The sequence below is a fragment of the Oryzias latipes genome, chromosome 11, assembly GCF_053564925.1.
Source record: "Oryzias latipes strain Hd-rR chromosome 11, Olatipes_Hd-rR_3.1".
Taxonomy (NCBI): domain Eukaryota; kingdom Metazoa; phylum Chordata; class Actinopteri; order Beloniformes; family Adrianichthyidae; genus Oryzias; species Oryzias latipes.
Window position 1 is genome coordinate 24,128,940 of NC_136247.1, and position 15,741 is coordinate 24,144,680.

General features: G+C 40.7%; 1 protein-coding gene across 2 annotated transcripts; it reads left to right on the forward strand.

The window, feature by feature from the left end:
* Positions 1-1,695: 1,695 nt before the first annotated feature.
* cratb (carnitine O-acetyltransferase b) lies at positions 1,696-14,870 on the forward strand. Of its 2 annotated transcripts, none has more exons than XM_004073778.4 (15): positions 1,696-2,104; positions 2,243-2,467; positions 3,999-4,117; positions 4,236-4,289; positions 6,151-6,316; positions 8,047-8,221; positions 8,380-8,470; positions 8,600-8,687; positions 8,769-8,869; positions 10,351-10,470; positions 11,032-11,154; positions 12,818-12,953; positions 13,046-13,108; positions 13,281-13,418; positions 14,067-14,870. In XM_004073778.4, the coding sequence occupies exons 1-15, from the start codon at positions 2,054-2,056 to the stop codon at positions 14,268-14,270; spliced, it is 1,854 nt and encodes a 617-aa protein (XP_004073826.1). In that variant the 5' UTR covers positions 1,696-2,053; the 3' UTR covers positions 14,271-14,870. The 2 variants fall into 2 exon arrangements, with proteins under 2 accessions (XP_004073826.1, XP_011479036.1); XM_011480734.3 differs by having other exon boundaries at positions 6,229-6,316.
* Positions 14,871-15,741: the final 871 nt, after the last annotated feature.

Below are 15,741 nucleotides of genomic sequence, written 5' to 3' on the forward strand. Positions count from 1 at the left end.
GATTTTCTTAGGAGTTTTGGCCACGGTTTTAAGACAGTTTTTCTCACTTTGATGTCATTTTTTTATGTCATCCTCTAATCCCATATTTGCTTGTATATTTATACGTCCACTGATTCACATACTTATGTCACGTGTTGTAATCACATTTTCACGTGTTGTAAAAATGACAGACATCACACCTTTTTTAATTAGAATGTCTGAAATAGATCTGAAAACTGTTCCTTCAATCTGACATTTGTTTTCTTTTATTGCTGCATAGTTGCAGCCCATTATTTCTTTTATTCCATAATTTAATTTTATATAACTATCGTCACATAAAAAAATATTTTCAAACCGCTACATAATCTGTCATAAAACACAAACTGCAAACGTCACGTTTGGTCATAACTGCTTTATGCAATTTTTATTCAAACTCCTCATTCTTTTTTTTACTGTTCTGTTAGTGATGTGAACAAAGAGGTTCTGTACGATCTGCTGCAGGCTTCTGCACGTTAGATCACGTCTGGTAACAGAAGGGATTTCTTCATCATGGTGATGAAAAGTGTGCTTTGGTCCGTGTTTGCTGAAATGTTTCTTGACATTTCGTTCTGTACATAACCGATATGCTGTTTCCAGGAAAACTGGTCCTTCCCTCCCAACTGGATTTGATTACTTTGGTCAACAGAGGAGCAGAGGGAGGCAGTTTCATAAACCAGGAGGGTTTGGATCTTGAAGTTCTTGTTGGATGTTTAAGAGCCAGTTCAGCTTCTAAACGTAAAGCTGAGATATTAGAGGATAAATAATTATGTGGAAATATAGAGAATAAAATGAAAGCATATAAGAAAATAAATGTGGCTATCGTGAAAAAATACAAACATGATGGCAATTTCAGGTTATTAGCCAAACTTTTATCTTGATTTAAAATTGAAGGCCGTTTTTTCCCTACCTGGTTCTACCTTTTAACGAAATAAATGGCAAAAGACAAAGAATTTGTAAAAATATGAGAATGAAGTTGAAAAACCATGATAAAAAATGAACACTTTGAAGTGAAGTTGTACAACTATGAGGAAATAATTACAATACTAAAGTCGTAAATTTATTATTCAAAAAGTCATAATATAAATAAAAAAGGCGCGTTTTTACAAAATAAATTGTTAAATGCAGTTTCAACAGACAATCAAACGTAAACTGTTAAATTTATGTTGCACCTGCTTTATATTTTATGTAAATGTATAACTTTATATTCATGAAAGCACAGCTTTATTTAAAAAAACATTACTTTTACTTAGAAAAATGATGACTATTTTTGACAACATTTGTGTTTTTTCGCATTAATTTTCATCTATTCTTATAAAATTGTTACTTTTTCCTCATAACTTTGAAACCGCTCTCATTTAATTTTGACCCTTTTGTCAATTTTTTTTTACGTTTATACATTTTGTATTTCGTATATTATTTTACAAATGTATTCTCATAAAAATATTAGATTAACGTACTACTTAATTTAAAAAAAGCTTTACTTATTCCTTGTAAAATTACAATTTTATAAATGATGTGACGTTTTCCTGTTTTACGACTGTTTTCCTGCTATATATGTTTTCATTATTGTTGTGGAGGCCCTAATACTCCGTCCTTGTTTGTTTGTACTGTATTTTTCTAAACTTTCAATAAAGGTTTAAAAAAAACTGGTAAACGTTGATGCGCCCCCGCCTGGACGGATGGGGTACTGCAGCCTCAGCTCGGCGGTCACGTCGCTGTTTACGGAAACGTTCTACGTCAGCACGTGTGCAGCTTCTGCTCCGTACGTGAGCCTTTGCATGCTCGTTCCCAGACGAACAGAAGTCCGAGGCGGGTTCTGGATCGTGTATTCGTGTCTCCTTCCTCTCAAAAAGTCCACTTTCCTTTCAAGCGCAGCTCCGCGGGCGATGAGGATCCGCGCCTCCGGCCACCGAGGAGAAGCAGGAGGAGGTCAGGGCCTCACGTTGGAGGTCTGAGTGAGGCAGCGCAGATTTCCAAACTTCTGTGGGCTTTAAAGTAAGGCGAAGCTGCTTTCAGCGTCGCGCGTGGCGAAAACATGATTCTGGGGAGCATCCCCGCGAGGACATGCAGAGCGTGGTTGCTCCGGGTGAGTCTTTTGTTCGCGCGCGCTGACCCGCGTTCGGACGCACGCGGCGCACTTTTGTTGTGTACCAACCAAGTGCGCTCAGACTTGCAGAAGAAGGCGCGCGGCGGTCACACCCCGCTCTGCTGACTCCCCTCGCAGGTTTCCCTCAGGCAGGAGCCGTGTTTCTTCTCCTCCGTGCCCCCGCAGCCTGTGCCTCCGCTGGCCCAGACTCTACAGGGATACCTGAAGGCGCTGGAGCCCCTGTTGCCCCCGGAGGAGCTCAGTCACACCCGCAGGATGGTGCAGGAGTTCAGCAGGCCGGGGGGGCTGGGGCCACACTTGCAGGAGGGGCTGGAGAGGAGAGCCAGACTCACCAAGAACTGGGTGGGTGTTCCCCCTCCTGTCAGTAGAGACAGAAGGAGGTGACTGATAAACGGATGGAGGAGCTCATGACGTTGGTAAAGGAAAAACATGGCAGCTCCACCAAAAAGAAGAAAAGAAATCCTCTTGAATATGTGCAGAATCAAAGGCAATTGTCATTACATTGGTTTTTATTCTTCAAATAATTGTTTTTTTTCTTAATTATGGGAAACATTAGTATAAAAACTTGGCCCAACTATGTAACTGTGTCCTATCCTCCAAAATAAAATAAACTATTTAAAAAAAATCAGTATTAAACATTAATAGTTCCTACAACAAAAATAAATGGTAAATTTATGATTTAAAAAGCTGTGAAAAGGTCAGGTTTTTTTAAAGTGAAGTTGCACATTTTCAAACACACAAATGCAGATTCAGCATAATTCTTCAGCAGCGTGATGTCCATCTGATTTAAGTGTTAGCACCACCAAAACGGTTGATAAATTTATCAATATAAAATGAAAAGAATAAGTCACATTTCTACCAGAATAGTCATAAATCTATGTGAACATTTTCAAGAAATTGCATGAGAATAAGATTTTTAAATTATTTCAGAAAAGTCCAAATTTTACCCGAATGAAAATCATAAATTCATGATTTTAAATGTCTTCATTTTACGCTGGGAAAATCCTGCAATTTTAAAAATAAAGTTGTACATTTTCCAAAAACTAAAGCAGTGTAACTTTTGCCAGTCACCAAGAGAAAAAAGTGGTGATTTTTTTATGAGGAAAAGGGCACGGTTTCTTTCAAAATAAACTGTTACATTTAGCTTTTGTGCAACTTCTTATTCACGAAATTCCAACTTTATTCTGAAAGGGAAAAAAAAGCACAAATTAATTTATGCTAATAAATACAAATATATGAGAATAAAGTCATTCAATTTTGAGGAGAAAAAATGCATCAATTTTTAAAAATAAAGCATTACATTTAGGATTCAATAAATCGTAATTTCATAATTAACCCAGGCTTTCTGCATGCTTTTAGCTTCCCTAAATGTGTTTTTTGATATTGAAATCTTGATATTGATAATGATTATGGTTTGTCTGGGTCAGTTTGTCTTCTACTTCAGTAGAAAAACCTATAAAGTTGACTTTATTTTCAGAAACAAAAAAAACCCTGTCTTGTGGTGTTCCCCAAAGTCCTGTTCTGGGCCCCATTTAATTCCTTTTCTATAAGATTCATCTTGCTTGCTAATTCAGTCACATTTCCTATCTTTTTATATGCAGATGACATTCCGCTTTAGTGTTCCTTCAGTGAAAAGGATTACAATAATCTGCCTTTATTTTCACCACAAATCCCTTGATTCCTATTCAAAACTCCTAGTAAATAAAAACTGTTTGCGTGTGTTTTATTGTGTTTACCTGCCGTACGTGGCGTATTTTTGTTGTTTTAACTCTAAATAAAGAAAGGTTTAAGATTAGATTTTTTTGTTTGTCTGGGGATCCTGTGACGTTGTTGATTTGTGTCTCTTTTTTTTTTTGGGTGCGTTTTCCTGCAGATCACGGACTGGTGGGTGCAGTGGGCGTACCTGGAGAGCCGGCAGCCTCTGCCCGTTCACTCCAACCCGGCCATCTCTCTGCCGCGGAGGGATTACAATGACTGGAGGAGCCAGCTGGTGTGAGTCCTCGCTCTCAGAGAGCCTCACGCTCTGCAACACGCCATTGTTTTGATGAAGGTTACAGTCAACCTGCTATTATGAGCGATATTTAGCTTCCTAACATTCTTCTGCTTCCAGGTTTGCGTCCAAACTCATCGCCGCCGTTCTGGACTTCAGGGCCAAAATGAAAACGTGAGTCTGAGCCAATCATTTCCGAGTGGTTCTGCTGCCGTGGGGGTTTATTTCAGCCGGTGGGGGCTTTGTGTGTTTTTTCTTTCTGCGGCGTGGAGTTGACTCGCTCTGCTTCTAAATCTGTAAACACTGAGCGTAACTCTATCTGCGCTCAGGAATGACTCGGCGAGGACAGCTGCTCACCTTTCAGCTGAAAGAAATAATGTCCCACATCAGCAGCACTTTGCTTTAATCCTTTTTTTTTTGGCTGACTTTTTATTTTATTTTAGTTGCAAATTTTCCGTTGCTTAAAATTTAAAGTGTTCCGTTAAACAAAAGGAAGGAACTTTTCCTTTTCCTGTCCGTTTTTTTCTCTTTGGGTTTTCCAGTTTTGTTTTTGTCTATTTTAAGATCACAAATACGAATAAAGTTAGATAAAAAACAACAAAAAGAGTTTTGCATTCAGACTCCCAGAAACGCGTACGTAGGAAGACTTGATGAATGGGTTCCATACGTTTACACAGGAGCGTCACTGTGAGAGGAAGGCCTGATGCTGCTTGTTTACATTGGCAGGAAAACATCCGTCTAGAATAACAGTTAACTGTAGTTGGAGACCTTATTTTAAAAAACTAATTACCAGTATAGTTACTCAATAATTTAACCAAAAAGTAATTAAATTACTTCATTGCAAAAGTAGCAATGAAAAGTTTTTCTTACTGTTTGGATTTTCTGTTTGAATAAATCAATAGAAATGAATAAACAGACATTTACTTATATTAAACCTGCAAGATTTATTACAAAATAAATGAAATAAAGTCTGTTAAATAATAATTAAATTACATTTATAGCCTCGGACAGCTGGTTTGCTTTACGTCTGCACTTATTTTCTTCTAAACTAAACAGTAAAACATATCAAATGTTCTTTAATCAACTGTAAATAATCGAATGGATCCGACTCTCTCAGCCTGAGACAACAGTTTGGAAGTAGTTTTTATATCTCGTTGAAAATCAGGGGCACAATGAAAAAAATGCTGTTAGAAAAAGAATGTATTTGTGACATAGAAAATACGCTGGGCGGGGCCACAAGCTCCCTGCTCCGCCCCCTTCTAATCATTCACCTGCAGACAAATAGATCCATGTACGTCTTTGTTTTCCTCGTCTGAGCTGGAATCCGGACCAAAACTGGATAGCTTCAGTATTGCTCACCTTTTTTGTTAGGTTGGGGGTGTGAGGGGCTGTAAGATAGCAGAAAATCGTGTAAACAAAGGGATGATGGGAAATGAAGGCAGACCTCCTAGAAAACAAAACAAATTTTGGCTAAAAGCCCCCAAGCATAATCAGGATTTAAAGACCACTGGAAACGCTTTGAAAATGGATCAGAAGACGACCGGAGTAAGGACTGAAGAACCAGCAGCAAAATTTTATATAACTATCGTCACTTTAGTCACTAGAGTTTGAAGGTGAAAGCCAACAGTGAGGACCCATAAATCATTCAAATGATATTTATTATATCTCACCAATGTAAGGTACAGCACTTTTAGATACCAGTCCTCTATTTGGAGGTTTTGGTAGGGTTGCCTTTTTTAAACTTTGAAGTTTTTTAGTCAGCAGTAGTTCTTTTTTTTAAAGTTTATGATACTTGCTTATTTTACTGTTTTTATACTTTTATGTCATTTATACATCTATGAATGTTTTTTTTTATCCTTAAGTCTTTTATTTGTTTTGTATTTATTGTGGTAAATGGACCTTTAGTTTGTAATAAAGCTGCTTCTTCTTCTATTCAAGCAAACAAACGATCAGAGAGATCAACGATGGGTCAACCTTCCTCTTTTCCTCGCGTAATCCTCCTCCTCCTCCTCCTCCTCCTCCTCTTTCCTGTCAGGGCACAGCTCCCAGTGGAGTACATGCGAGGGAAGCCTATGTGCATGGAGCTCTACCCGCTCCTCTTCTCCTCCTGCAGGATCCCCGGCCCCAAACACGACTACGTCGCCCACTATGGCAGCAGCCGCAGATCGCCGACGCACATCACCGTGGTCAGGAACTACCAGGTAGCCTGCTCCGACGTCAGTCATATAATCATCTGTTTCTTGACGTTTTTTTTTTTAATGGACCCCTGTTTTCTCCTATGGCTTCAGGTTGGGTTGAAAAATTGACTTAAACGCTCACTATTGATCCAGTCGGCACTTTAGATGCAAACAGACCCGGAAATGATCATATCTTAAGGGATAAAATGAATTAAAATATGTGATATTTTCTGAAACAGAGTAATGTATATAGTCTAAACTTCAAATCCTTGATTTTTACCTTTTGGCCTCATATTACAAGATTTATAATGCAGCGAGGAGGAGAAGGTGGAAGAATTCCACTCAGAAGCATCAAGATGTCTTTCCTCCACTGACCTCTGAGCTTTTATTGTGAAGGATAGCACAGGAATCCTCTCAGATTAACTCTGTGAGAGCACCAGATTCCCAATATCCCACTGAAAGCTGTCAAAGTTCTCAGATTTCAAAATGACAAACACTCATCCTGCCTGTCTGCTGCCATTTATTTACACCGCTGACAGCTGATTGACTGTCTTGGCGAATCTACAGTGTCACCCCTCATGGGGGCCTCACATGTATGTGCAGTGTTTCCTATCCTGGTCCTCCATGTCTTCCATAAAGTTGGTGAATCACCACAAACCTCTCCAAACCTCATAACTGTCATTATAATCAGGTGTGTTGATGTGCATCAAAGAAATACTGCAGAGTTAGGGGACCCTGCTGCCCTCTTGTGGTTCCTTTCAGGTACTACTACCTAAGCTTTATTGGCATCAAAAATGACCTAAATCTTTGATATCCAATCTGATTTTAGATCTCAGACTTGTTTGAAGGCAAACAATATTTTAATGGACTGGCCTGCATGAGGCTGAAGTGGGCCCTTTTTTAAAGAAAAAAGAAAATTTTAGCCTCCATGTTTAACTTTTGAGGAGTTTATCTTCTTTCTCTGTAAAATATCTGCAGCTGCTTTTAACCTTTTTTTGTTTCCAATAGGAACCATCAAAATGTGATCTAGATTTTAAACCGTATTTGCAAAAGTGGAAGCAAAAAAAAAAACCAGATCCCAACTTCAGCCTCATCCGATTTTTAAGGTGCGACAAATAGGTAAAAAATAAATTAAAAAATGTTCAATAAAAGTGTTATTTTCAAAATATTATCAAAACTGTTTAAACAACTCTATCAGCAGCATCCTCGTAACACTAGACAGCCGGTTGCTGAATATTTATTATTATGGTCTGTGTGAACAGCGGTCACAAAAAATCCATACTTGGAGTAAAGACTCCTGTTTTTTTTTGTCAAATGCAGCTTTCTTTGATTTTGAAGTGGAAGGCTCTTCTTCTGTTTCCTCTTCAAGTAGGGATATTTTAGGAATAGCCAATGAATTTTCAAAATGTGACAGAGGGGCTTGACATGCATCAAGAATCAGTCAGATGAGGTGGAGAGAATCCAGTAGTTTTCCAAAATAAAACGTCCTCAAAATGTAGGTCGTGTGGGTTTTTTTTCGGTACTGGTCCACAGCCCTGATGTTGGGGATCACTGGCCCAAATCCCAGGTGTCAAACTCCAGGTCTGGAGGGCCGGTGTCCTACATGTTTTCCAACTAACCTTATTGGCTAAATGCACCTGATCCAGGTAAATGATGCAGCCTTTCCTAAAAGCCAGCAGGGTGCCGATCTGGGGTCTTAGACGTATGGAAGATGTAGGTTGTTTGATGCTAAGCCCAAACTTTTTTCCATCAAGTTCTTCCAGCTGGAGGTTTACAACAGCGACGGCTCGCGGTTGACGGAGAGTCAGATCCACGGTCAGCTGCTGAGGATCCGGTCTCAGTCCTGGAAGACGGATAAAGAGCCGATGGGCATCCTGACCAGCGAGCACCGCCACACCTGGGGACAGGCCTACAACCGCCTGCTGAGAGGTAAAAGGCCCAGGTTCATCACAAAACTCCCCCTCCCCTATCTGGGCAAGGGGCAGATTTGTAGAAACCCCCTCCGGAAGTTTGTTTGTTTAAACACCTGTGACCGGAAAAAGCCGTTTGAGAGAAGAGAACATGGAACATTTCTTTTACTTTGTTAGACAAACTGAACCAGGAGTCGGTGCAGATGATCGAGACCGGACTTTTCTCCGTGTGCCTGGACTCTCCGGTCATGAGGATATCAGATGAGAAGTATGTGCCCCGGTTGAGCAAACCCTGCAGCGGCTGATACCATTGTGCTGCGTGTTGACGAATAACGCCACTTCCTGTGCCTGAACTTTTGCGAAACCCTCTAACACGGAAACCGCCTGTTTACGACAGGTACGCCAGCCGCAAGGCAGCGCAGATTCTGCACGGGGGCGGGACTTATTCCAACAGTGGGAACCGCTGGTTTGACAAAACTCTGCAGGTGAGATCGATCCTGATTTTTTTTTTTTTTTAAAAAGGTCAATGAGCTGACAGATTTGCTAACCCTCGTCTGCCTGAGCAGTTTGTGGTCGGCGAGGACGGCTCCTGGGGCCTCCTGTATGAGCAGGCCACGGCTGAGGGCATGCCCGTGACCTCCCTGCTGCATCACATCCTGGAGTACTGGTGAGGCGGAGGGCGCCGTTTGAATCCTGGCACACATCCTCACACTTGTTTTTTGAGTCGTAACCGGTTAAAGAAGAAAGTAGAACCCCTCCCTGTTTTTTAGGCTCGGCTGTTTTCCGTTGAAAAGTGTTGCTACACCTGAGAGGCGACGATATTCCAGAGAAAAACAGCCGTTAAAACCCTAAAAGCTGTTTGTAAATCAGTGCTAAAAGCATAAAAAAGACACGTGAAAAGCATGTGCCCAACGAGTTTCCACTGTGTGAGGAGGCTGCAGCAGATCTGAATGGGTTAAAAAGTTTTCAAAAACAGTTTGCAGTCCGATAAAACAGTTGAAGGTTAAAACACAAATCCATTTAAAACCGTTTTTTCTGCTCTACAGTACATAAAACTCACATAAAATAACAAGACAATGACATCTTTACTGTAAAATTAACTGTTAACTAACTTCCTTCCAGCTCATTTATCACCTTTCTTTTCAGCATTTTTTTTTTCATTTTAGAGAAGCTAAGAACAATTTCTTTCTTGTAGAGTTAATTTGAAGCATCAGAGGCAAAAGATAAAAAAATAAAAGGAAGAATAAAAATAAATTAAAAGGAATAAGGATTAAATTTGACCCCGTTGGTTCTATTGGGTTAAACACATTTGATCAACAATAAAAAGACTTCCTGATTGAAGCATGTTTAAAAATGAAAGAACCTGGTATGAGGCTGTTAATCAACTAATATTGCATGTAAATTTATACATGGCAACTTTTCTGGGAGTTAACCTTTTACAACATGTGCAGGCAGCGACTTTCAGACTTGTTTTTTTTTTATTCGTCTGTTTTGTTTTTTGTTTTTAAAGATCAGTTTTAGTAAAGAATCTGCTAGCTAAGATGACCACATCTGTATAGCTTAAAAATGGTATTGAAATAATGAAAAACAATGGTCGGAAAATGTGAACTGGACTGAGTGACTCCGCCCCCCTCGCGATCCAAACAGGAAGTGGCTCCAAGAAACCCAAATAACAGCTATAAGTCAGTCGTTCTATTGGTCAGTGAAAACATTCTTGATCTGCTACATTTTTTGACATCATCTTGATCATCCTCTATTGTTTCCATGATATTCTTCCGTAGTTCTGACCAATCAGGTGCCTTAATAAAAGTGGGCGGAGCCTGCCAGGCCCAACATCTAACGTTCAAAACTTTAGATTTGGTGTAGCCTTCTTTCAAGTGGTAGGGGTGTAGCCTACCCACAAGCTCACTCCTGATTGGTGGCTGCCATAGAAACATCGCCTCAAACCGACACGGACCAATAACCGCCGCCGACGGAATTGATTTTACTTGGTTGGAGAAGAAAATCAACAGTTTTCTGTGGATGACGTCAAAGTCAGTTAGTCCAGTTCTTATAAAACCCGTAGGTCACGTGACCTTTGCAGCCATGAAGGTTGGTGCTCTAATATGTAAACAAACTTCCTAAACTTTTGTTTGCTTTAATCTTTAGTGAGCATCCTGATCCAAAGAGAGCTCCGCTGGTTCCTCTGCCGATGCCAAAAAAACTCTACTTTCACATCGACCGCGAGATCAAGTGGGACATCGAGCAGGCCAAGCAGAACCTTGACATGTAAGCGTTCAGTTCACTCTTGGCAGGGTTTTTTTTTTTTTCACGTTGGAGGGCGGAGCCAGGAGAAGATGACCTGCAGGTTCAACTGAAGCTTTCCTTTTCTTTCTAATGTCCCAGGAGAGAGGTGGCTGATGGGTAAAACAGAGGTTCTCCGTCATTCCACCAGTTTCTGGCTCACTTGAGCTTTTTTCTTTTATAGAGATTTTTTTTTACAACTTAAATATTTACGGCGTCCATTTACAAGATTTTTATAAACAGATGTTTCTACTCTGCATAAATATGATATAATTAAAATATAATAAACATGATTTGTTTGTTTTTCTGTTCTAATTATTTGGAAAGAAAAAAAAGGTTAAAAACACAAAAAAGTCAGTAATAACATAGTTCTTTTTTTTGATAATTCAATTTTATTGAATTTTTTTTAAAGAAAAATGGAAAATTCTCTGTGTTTAAACAATCACTAACCTTACATTTAATTTGAAGGTTTGAATAAATACTTTGACACCTGTGTTAAAGCTTGAAAGTAAACCTGAACTTGAATATTTGTTTGTTTATTTTCAGATTGATCAATGACCTCGATGTCTATGTCTTCAACTTCAAGAAGTTTGGAAAGGAACTTCCCAAAAAGCACAATCTGAGTCCCAACTCCTTCATCCAGGTCGCCCTGCAGCTCGCCTACTACAGGTCAGAAAACGTTTGGAAATTAAAGGTTTGATGCCAGTTGAACATATACACTGACCAAAAATGCAACACTTTTGTTATTGCTCCCATTTTTTATGGTATGAACTCAAAGATGTGAAACATTTTCCACATACACAAAATAACCAGTTCTCTGAAATATTGTTCACAAATCTGTCTAAATCTGTGATAGTGAGCACTTCTCCTTTGCCAAGACAATGCATCCCACCTCGCAGGTGTGCCATATCAATATGCTGATTAGACAGCATGATTATTGCACAGGTGTGCCTTAAGGCCTGTTCACACCGGGACGAATTTCGCCGGCGATTTTCGCCGACGTTTAACGCCTCGTGACTAAACAAAGGGCCCCAATGAGAGTGTGCACACCGACGCGAAAAAACGCCAGGCGTTAAAGCGTCAAAAAAAAAAAAACGCCTCGGGTTCGTTTTTTTTTTTCGACGCGTCGCGTCGAAATCTACTCGACCAATGAGAACGGCGCTTTTGCTCACGTGTCTGGAGCTTCTGAAGTTACAGTAAAACACAACTTGGGGGCGCTCAAACAAAACTGCCTTGCTGAGCACACATACCAGCGAAGAAGATAGACGCCAAGTAGCGTCTACACAGCCGCGAAGCAATAATGACGGACATTCTAAAACATCCCCGAACCAAGCACCAGTTGGAGCTACTGGTGCTTGAAATATTCATGTTTTCTTTGTTTGATTCTGACAAGCGTGTAAATACTTGCTCTCTTCTTCTAAGTGAAAAGCGACTTTAAGAAGCGTAAAGTTGCGCAGCGCCACCTTGTGTACAGGAGTATTTCTGTTTTACATTAAGCGCCATCTAATGTCAGGGAATGAAATTGCATGTTCACTCCACTCATCGTCAGCGAAAATCGCCTGGGTGTGAACACAAAAAACGTGGCGAATAACGCCTGGCGAATATTCGTCCCGGTGTGTACGGGCCTTAAGACTGGCCACAAGAAAAGGCCACTCTGAAATCTTCAGTTGTGTAGCACAATGCCACAGATGTGGCAAGTTTTGAGGCAGCGTGCAATTAGCATGCTGATAGCAGGAATGTCCATCAGAGCTGTTGCTAGGGAATTGAATGTCCATTTCTCCACCATAAGCCATCTCCAAAGGCGTTTCCGAGAATTTGGCAGCACATCCAACCGGCCACACAACCGCAGACCACGTGTAACCACACCAGCCCAAGACCTCCACATCCAGCATGTGGAGGATCATCTGAGACCAGCCACTCGGACAGCTGCTGAAACAATCGTTTGCATAACCACAGAATTTCTGCACAAACTGTCAGAAACCGTCTCAGGGAAGCTCATCTGCATGCTCGTCGTCCTCATCGAGGTCTCGATCTCACTCCAGTTCGTCGTCATAACCGACTTGAGTGGGCAAATGCTCACATGCGATGGCGTCTGGCACGTTGGAGAGGTGTTCTCTTCACGGATGAATCAAAGTGTTGCGTTTATATTTTTGGTCATTGTATTTGCAGGTGCAGTTACTTTGACTCCCAAAGCTTGTTAAATTCAACCTTGCCTTCAGGAAGACCCTTTTACCCTCTGAGATTCCCTAAAGAACAGAAATAACCAGAATTCCTGCTTTTGTCTTGTTCCTAATGGATCTTTGAAGTCTTTGACGTTTTTTTTCCCCCCCAGAGTTCACAATGAGGTCTGTCCGGCGTGCGACATCGCCTCCCAGAGGTTGTTTCGAGGAGGACGGACGGAGTACATCCGCTCACCCACTAACCAAGCACTAAAATTCCTTCTGGCTTTTGATGACCGATCTGTTTCGGTAGAAAACTGGAACTCTGCCGGATTTAAATGTGTACTTTTGTTGTTTTTTTTGGACATTTTTATTCACGGTTTTTGTTTATTTTGCTGCAGCGTGAAGCCAAGCTAGAACTGTTCAGAGAAGCTGTGGATGCCTACACGGTCCTGACGGAACAGGTGAACTTCCCCCTATACCAAACACCATTTGAATAAAGAAAACTTGTTTAATTTTTTCAAACGACATGCGAAAACTGCTGCAAGAGCGTCTTAAAAACAGCCTTTTCATTGGAGATGCTGCTGCACAGCAAACATGATCATTTCAAACATTGTTTCCTCTGATGCTGCTCAGACTCTTAATGGACACGGGATTGACAACCACCTGCTGGGGCTCAAACTGCAGGCCATCGAGGAGGGTCTCAGCATCCCCAAAGTCTTCATGGACACGGCTTACGGCCTGGCGACGCACTGGAAGCTGAGGACGGGGCAGGTGCGTTTCCACCCCGGATTATTAACAGTACTTTAGTAGGAAGAGAAGAATTGGTTCCCATAAAATCTCTTCCTCTTTCCTCGTTGAAATGCTCTTCGGGCGACACGTCTATTGAATTCTGGGAATTTCCTCTTTTTAAGCAACTTCTGCATGTGGAAATCGGACAGTCAGATGTCGGTTTTGTTACGTATTGCTTTCGTGTGTGTGTGTTTTACAACCCAACCACCAAAACGCTACATTTGCACCGGGAATGTGTCAAATGTTTAAGAATTTGGGGTCATATTAGGATCAGCTTAAAATGAATGAGAAAAAACAGAATTTAAGGAAAAAAACAAAATAAAAAGAAAACACCATACCTGGTGTGAATGTAGCTTAACTCTTCAACCGTTTGCACATATAAAGTAACTCCAGCGCAGAATGAGGCAGAGAAAAGCAGCTTTGCACCGTTATGCAACACTTAACATTAAAGTGTTGCATAACGGTGCAAAGCTGCTTTTTAATGTCGACTTTCTGATGGGGCCCCAATAAAAAGTTTGATTAAACACCAGATGTCAAACGTGTTGGGTAAATGGTCAGTGATGGCTTTTTTTTGAAGCCCCAAAAACGTTCTCTGTACAGTCGCAGTAATGTCTGCTCCTGTCTTCTCAGGTTCCTGCAAACACCGACAGCGTGATGTGTTTCGGGCCCTTGGTTCCCGACGGTTACGCCGTTTGTTACAACCCCCAGGCGGACCACGTCCACTTCTCCATCACCGCCTTCAACTGCTGCGAGGACACCAACGCAGAGACGTTATCTCGCACCGTGAAGGAGACTTTGTGTGACTTGCAGGAGCTGCTGGAGCCGACTGTGTAGAGGCGCCGCCATTCAGCATTTAACAGGAAAAGGCTGATTCTAAAACCCTTTTTGGTACAACCTCGGTGCTGTTATGGGAACCGTTTTATATTGTTTTGATTCTGAAAAAGGCTGATCTGGTGGCTTTGAAGTGATTTTGATGCTATTTTAAGGTTCTCATGAAGCAACAAGTCTCAGTCGTTCTGCGTGATCAGGTTCTGCGATGGAAGCTGCCGCGTTTTTTCCCAGTAAAGCGTCTGAAAACGCCAAGCGGCTGAAGGCAACCTGACACTCCAGCTTTACTCAGAACCAGCCAAAGCAGAAAACAAACTGTACTCCTCTCAGTGGTCAGGACAAAACCCGCCATGTGTGTCCGTCCCGCAAGAACAAATGATTTTTACCTCTCCTGTTTTGGATTTGGCTTTTTGTAGATTAAAACAAGTGACTGAAAGGACCAAAGACGACGATTGCGAATGAGAATGGTGGGGAAAAAGTCTTGTATTCACTGCTTTTATCCAACCACCTCATGATGGAGATGTTGTTTTGGATGTCCAGATGTATGACCTTGTAGTCCTTTCAACCCGCAGGACTGGATAATAAAGTCTGATCACTTGAAGAAAAGATTCTTTGTTTTCCTGAGGAAAGGGGGACTGGTGGAGGACAAAAAAAGTCTCAGGAGACGTTCTTAACCTTCTATAACAATTCATATCGTATGTAATAAATATATTTCCGGGGCCCCTTACCTCAGCATGATCTAAAATGTCCTTAAAAACCCCTCTTATAAAACACAGTCCATGTTTTCTACCCTGTAGTTCCTTATCATTCCACTAGGGGCAGTAGGAGGGCTTTTTCTACTAATTTCAAAATAGCCGCTTCCATGAAACTTTTTGGCGGGAAAAAGCTCATCTTTTTTAACACTTTATAGTGCGAATAACTTATCAATTCTTATTCGTTTTTTAAATGGCTATTTAACATTTATTTATAAGACAGTTACACCATGTTAAAAATCAAATTTGAGTCCGTGGCTAAAAAAGTCTTTTTTTTCCCCCAGAACATTCATCAATATTTATGCATCTTAAACTAACTGTTGTGATCAAAAACTTACCAAATCACCCAACGGATCAGAATTGATATGAGCTATATCTCTTACAAAAATGTTATTGTAAACCTTTTGTTGTTGATTTCATCAGAACTTCTTAATTACAAAAAAAAAAAAAAAATCAATTCTTTGATGTTGTGGGCCCTGTTTTATGCTGAGAAAATGTTTTTAAATTGCACCAATGAAGAGGGTTGAATGTTGACTTCTGCAAAAACAGTCATTTTCCTTGGAATTACAGTAAACAGTTTCCCACACACCTGTTTGATTGAGACATATTCCAGAGAAAAACAGCAGCAACAAGCGAAAAATTCCATTTAATTTGTGCAATCTTTGGTTCACAGGTAAATTTAACAAGACCTGACGGGGTTGCGTAGGTGTGGAAACAACTGCCAT

Excerpts from the sequence above, each read along its gene's own strand:
- cratb (XM_004073778.4), top strand. The coding sequence starts at position 2,054 with ATGATTCTGGGGAGCATCCCCGCGAGGACATGCAGAGCGTGGTTGCTC. Across the intron at positions 8,222-8,379 it reads CTACAACCGCCTGCTGAGAG|ACAAACTGAACCAGGAGTCG; the intron begins GTAAAAGGCCCA and ends TTACTTTGTTAG. Across the intron at positions 13,109-13,280 it reads ACACGGTCCTGACGGAACAG|ACTCTTAATGGACACGGGAT; the intron begins GTGAACTTCCCC and ends GATGCTGCTCAG.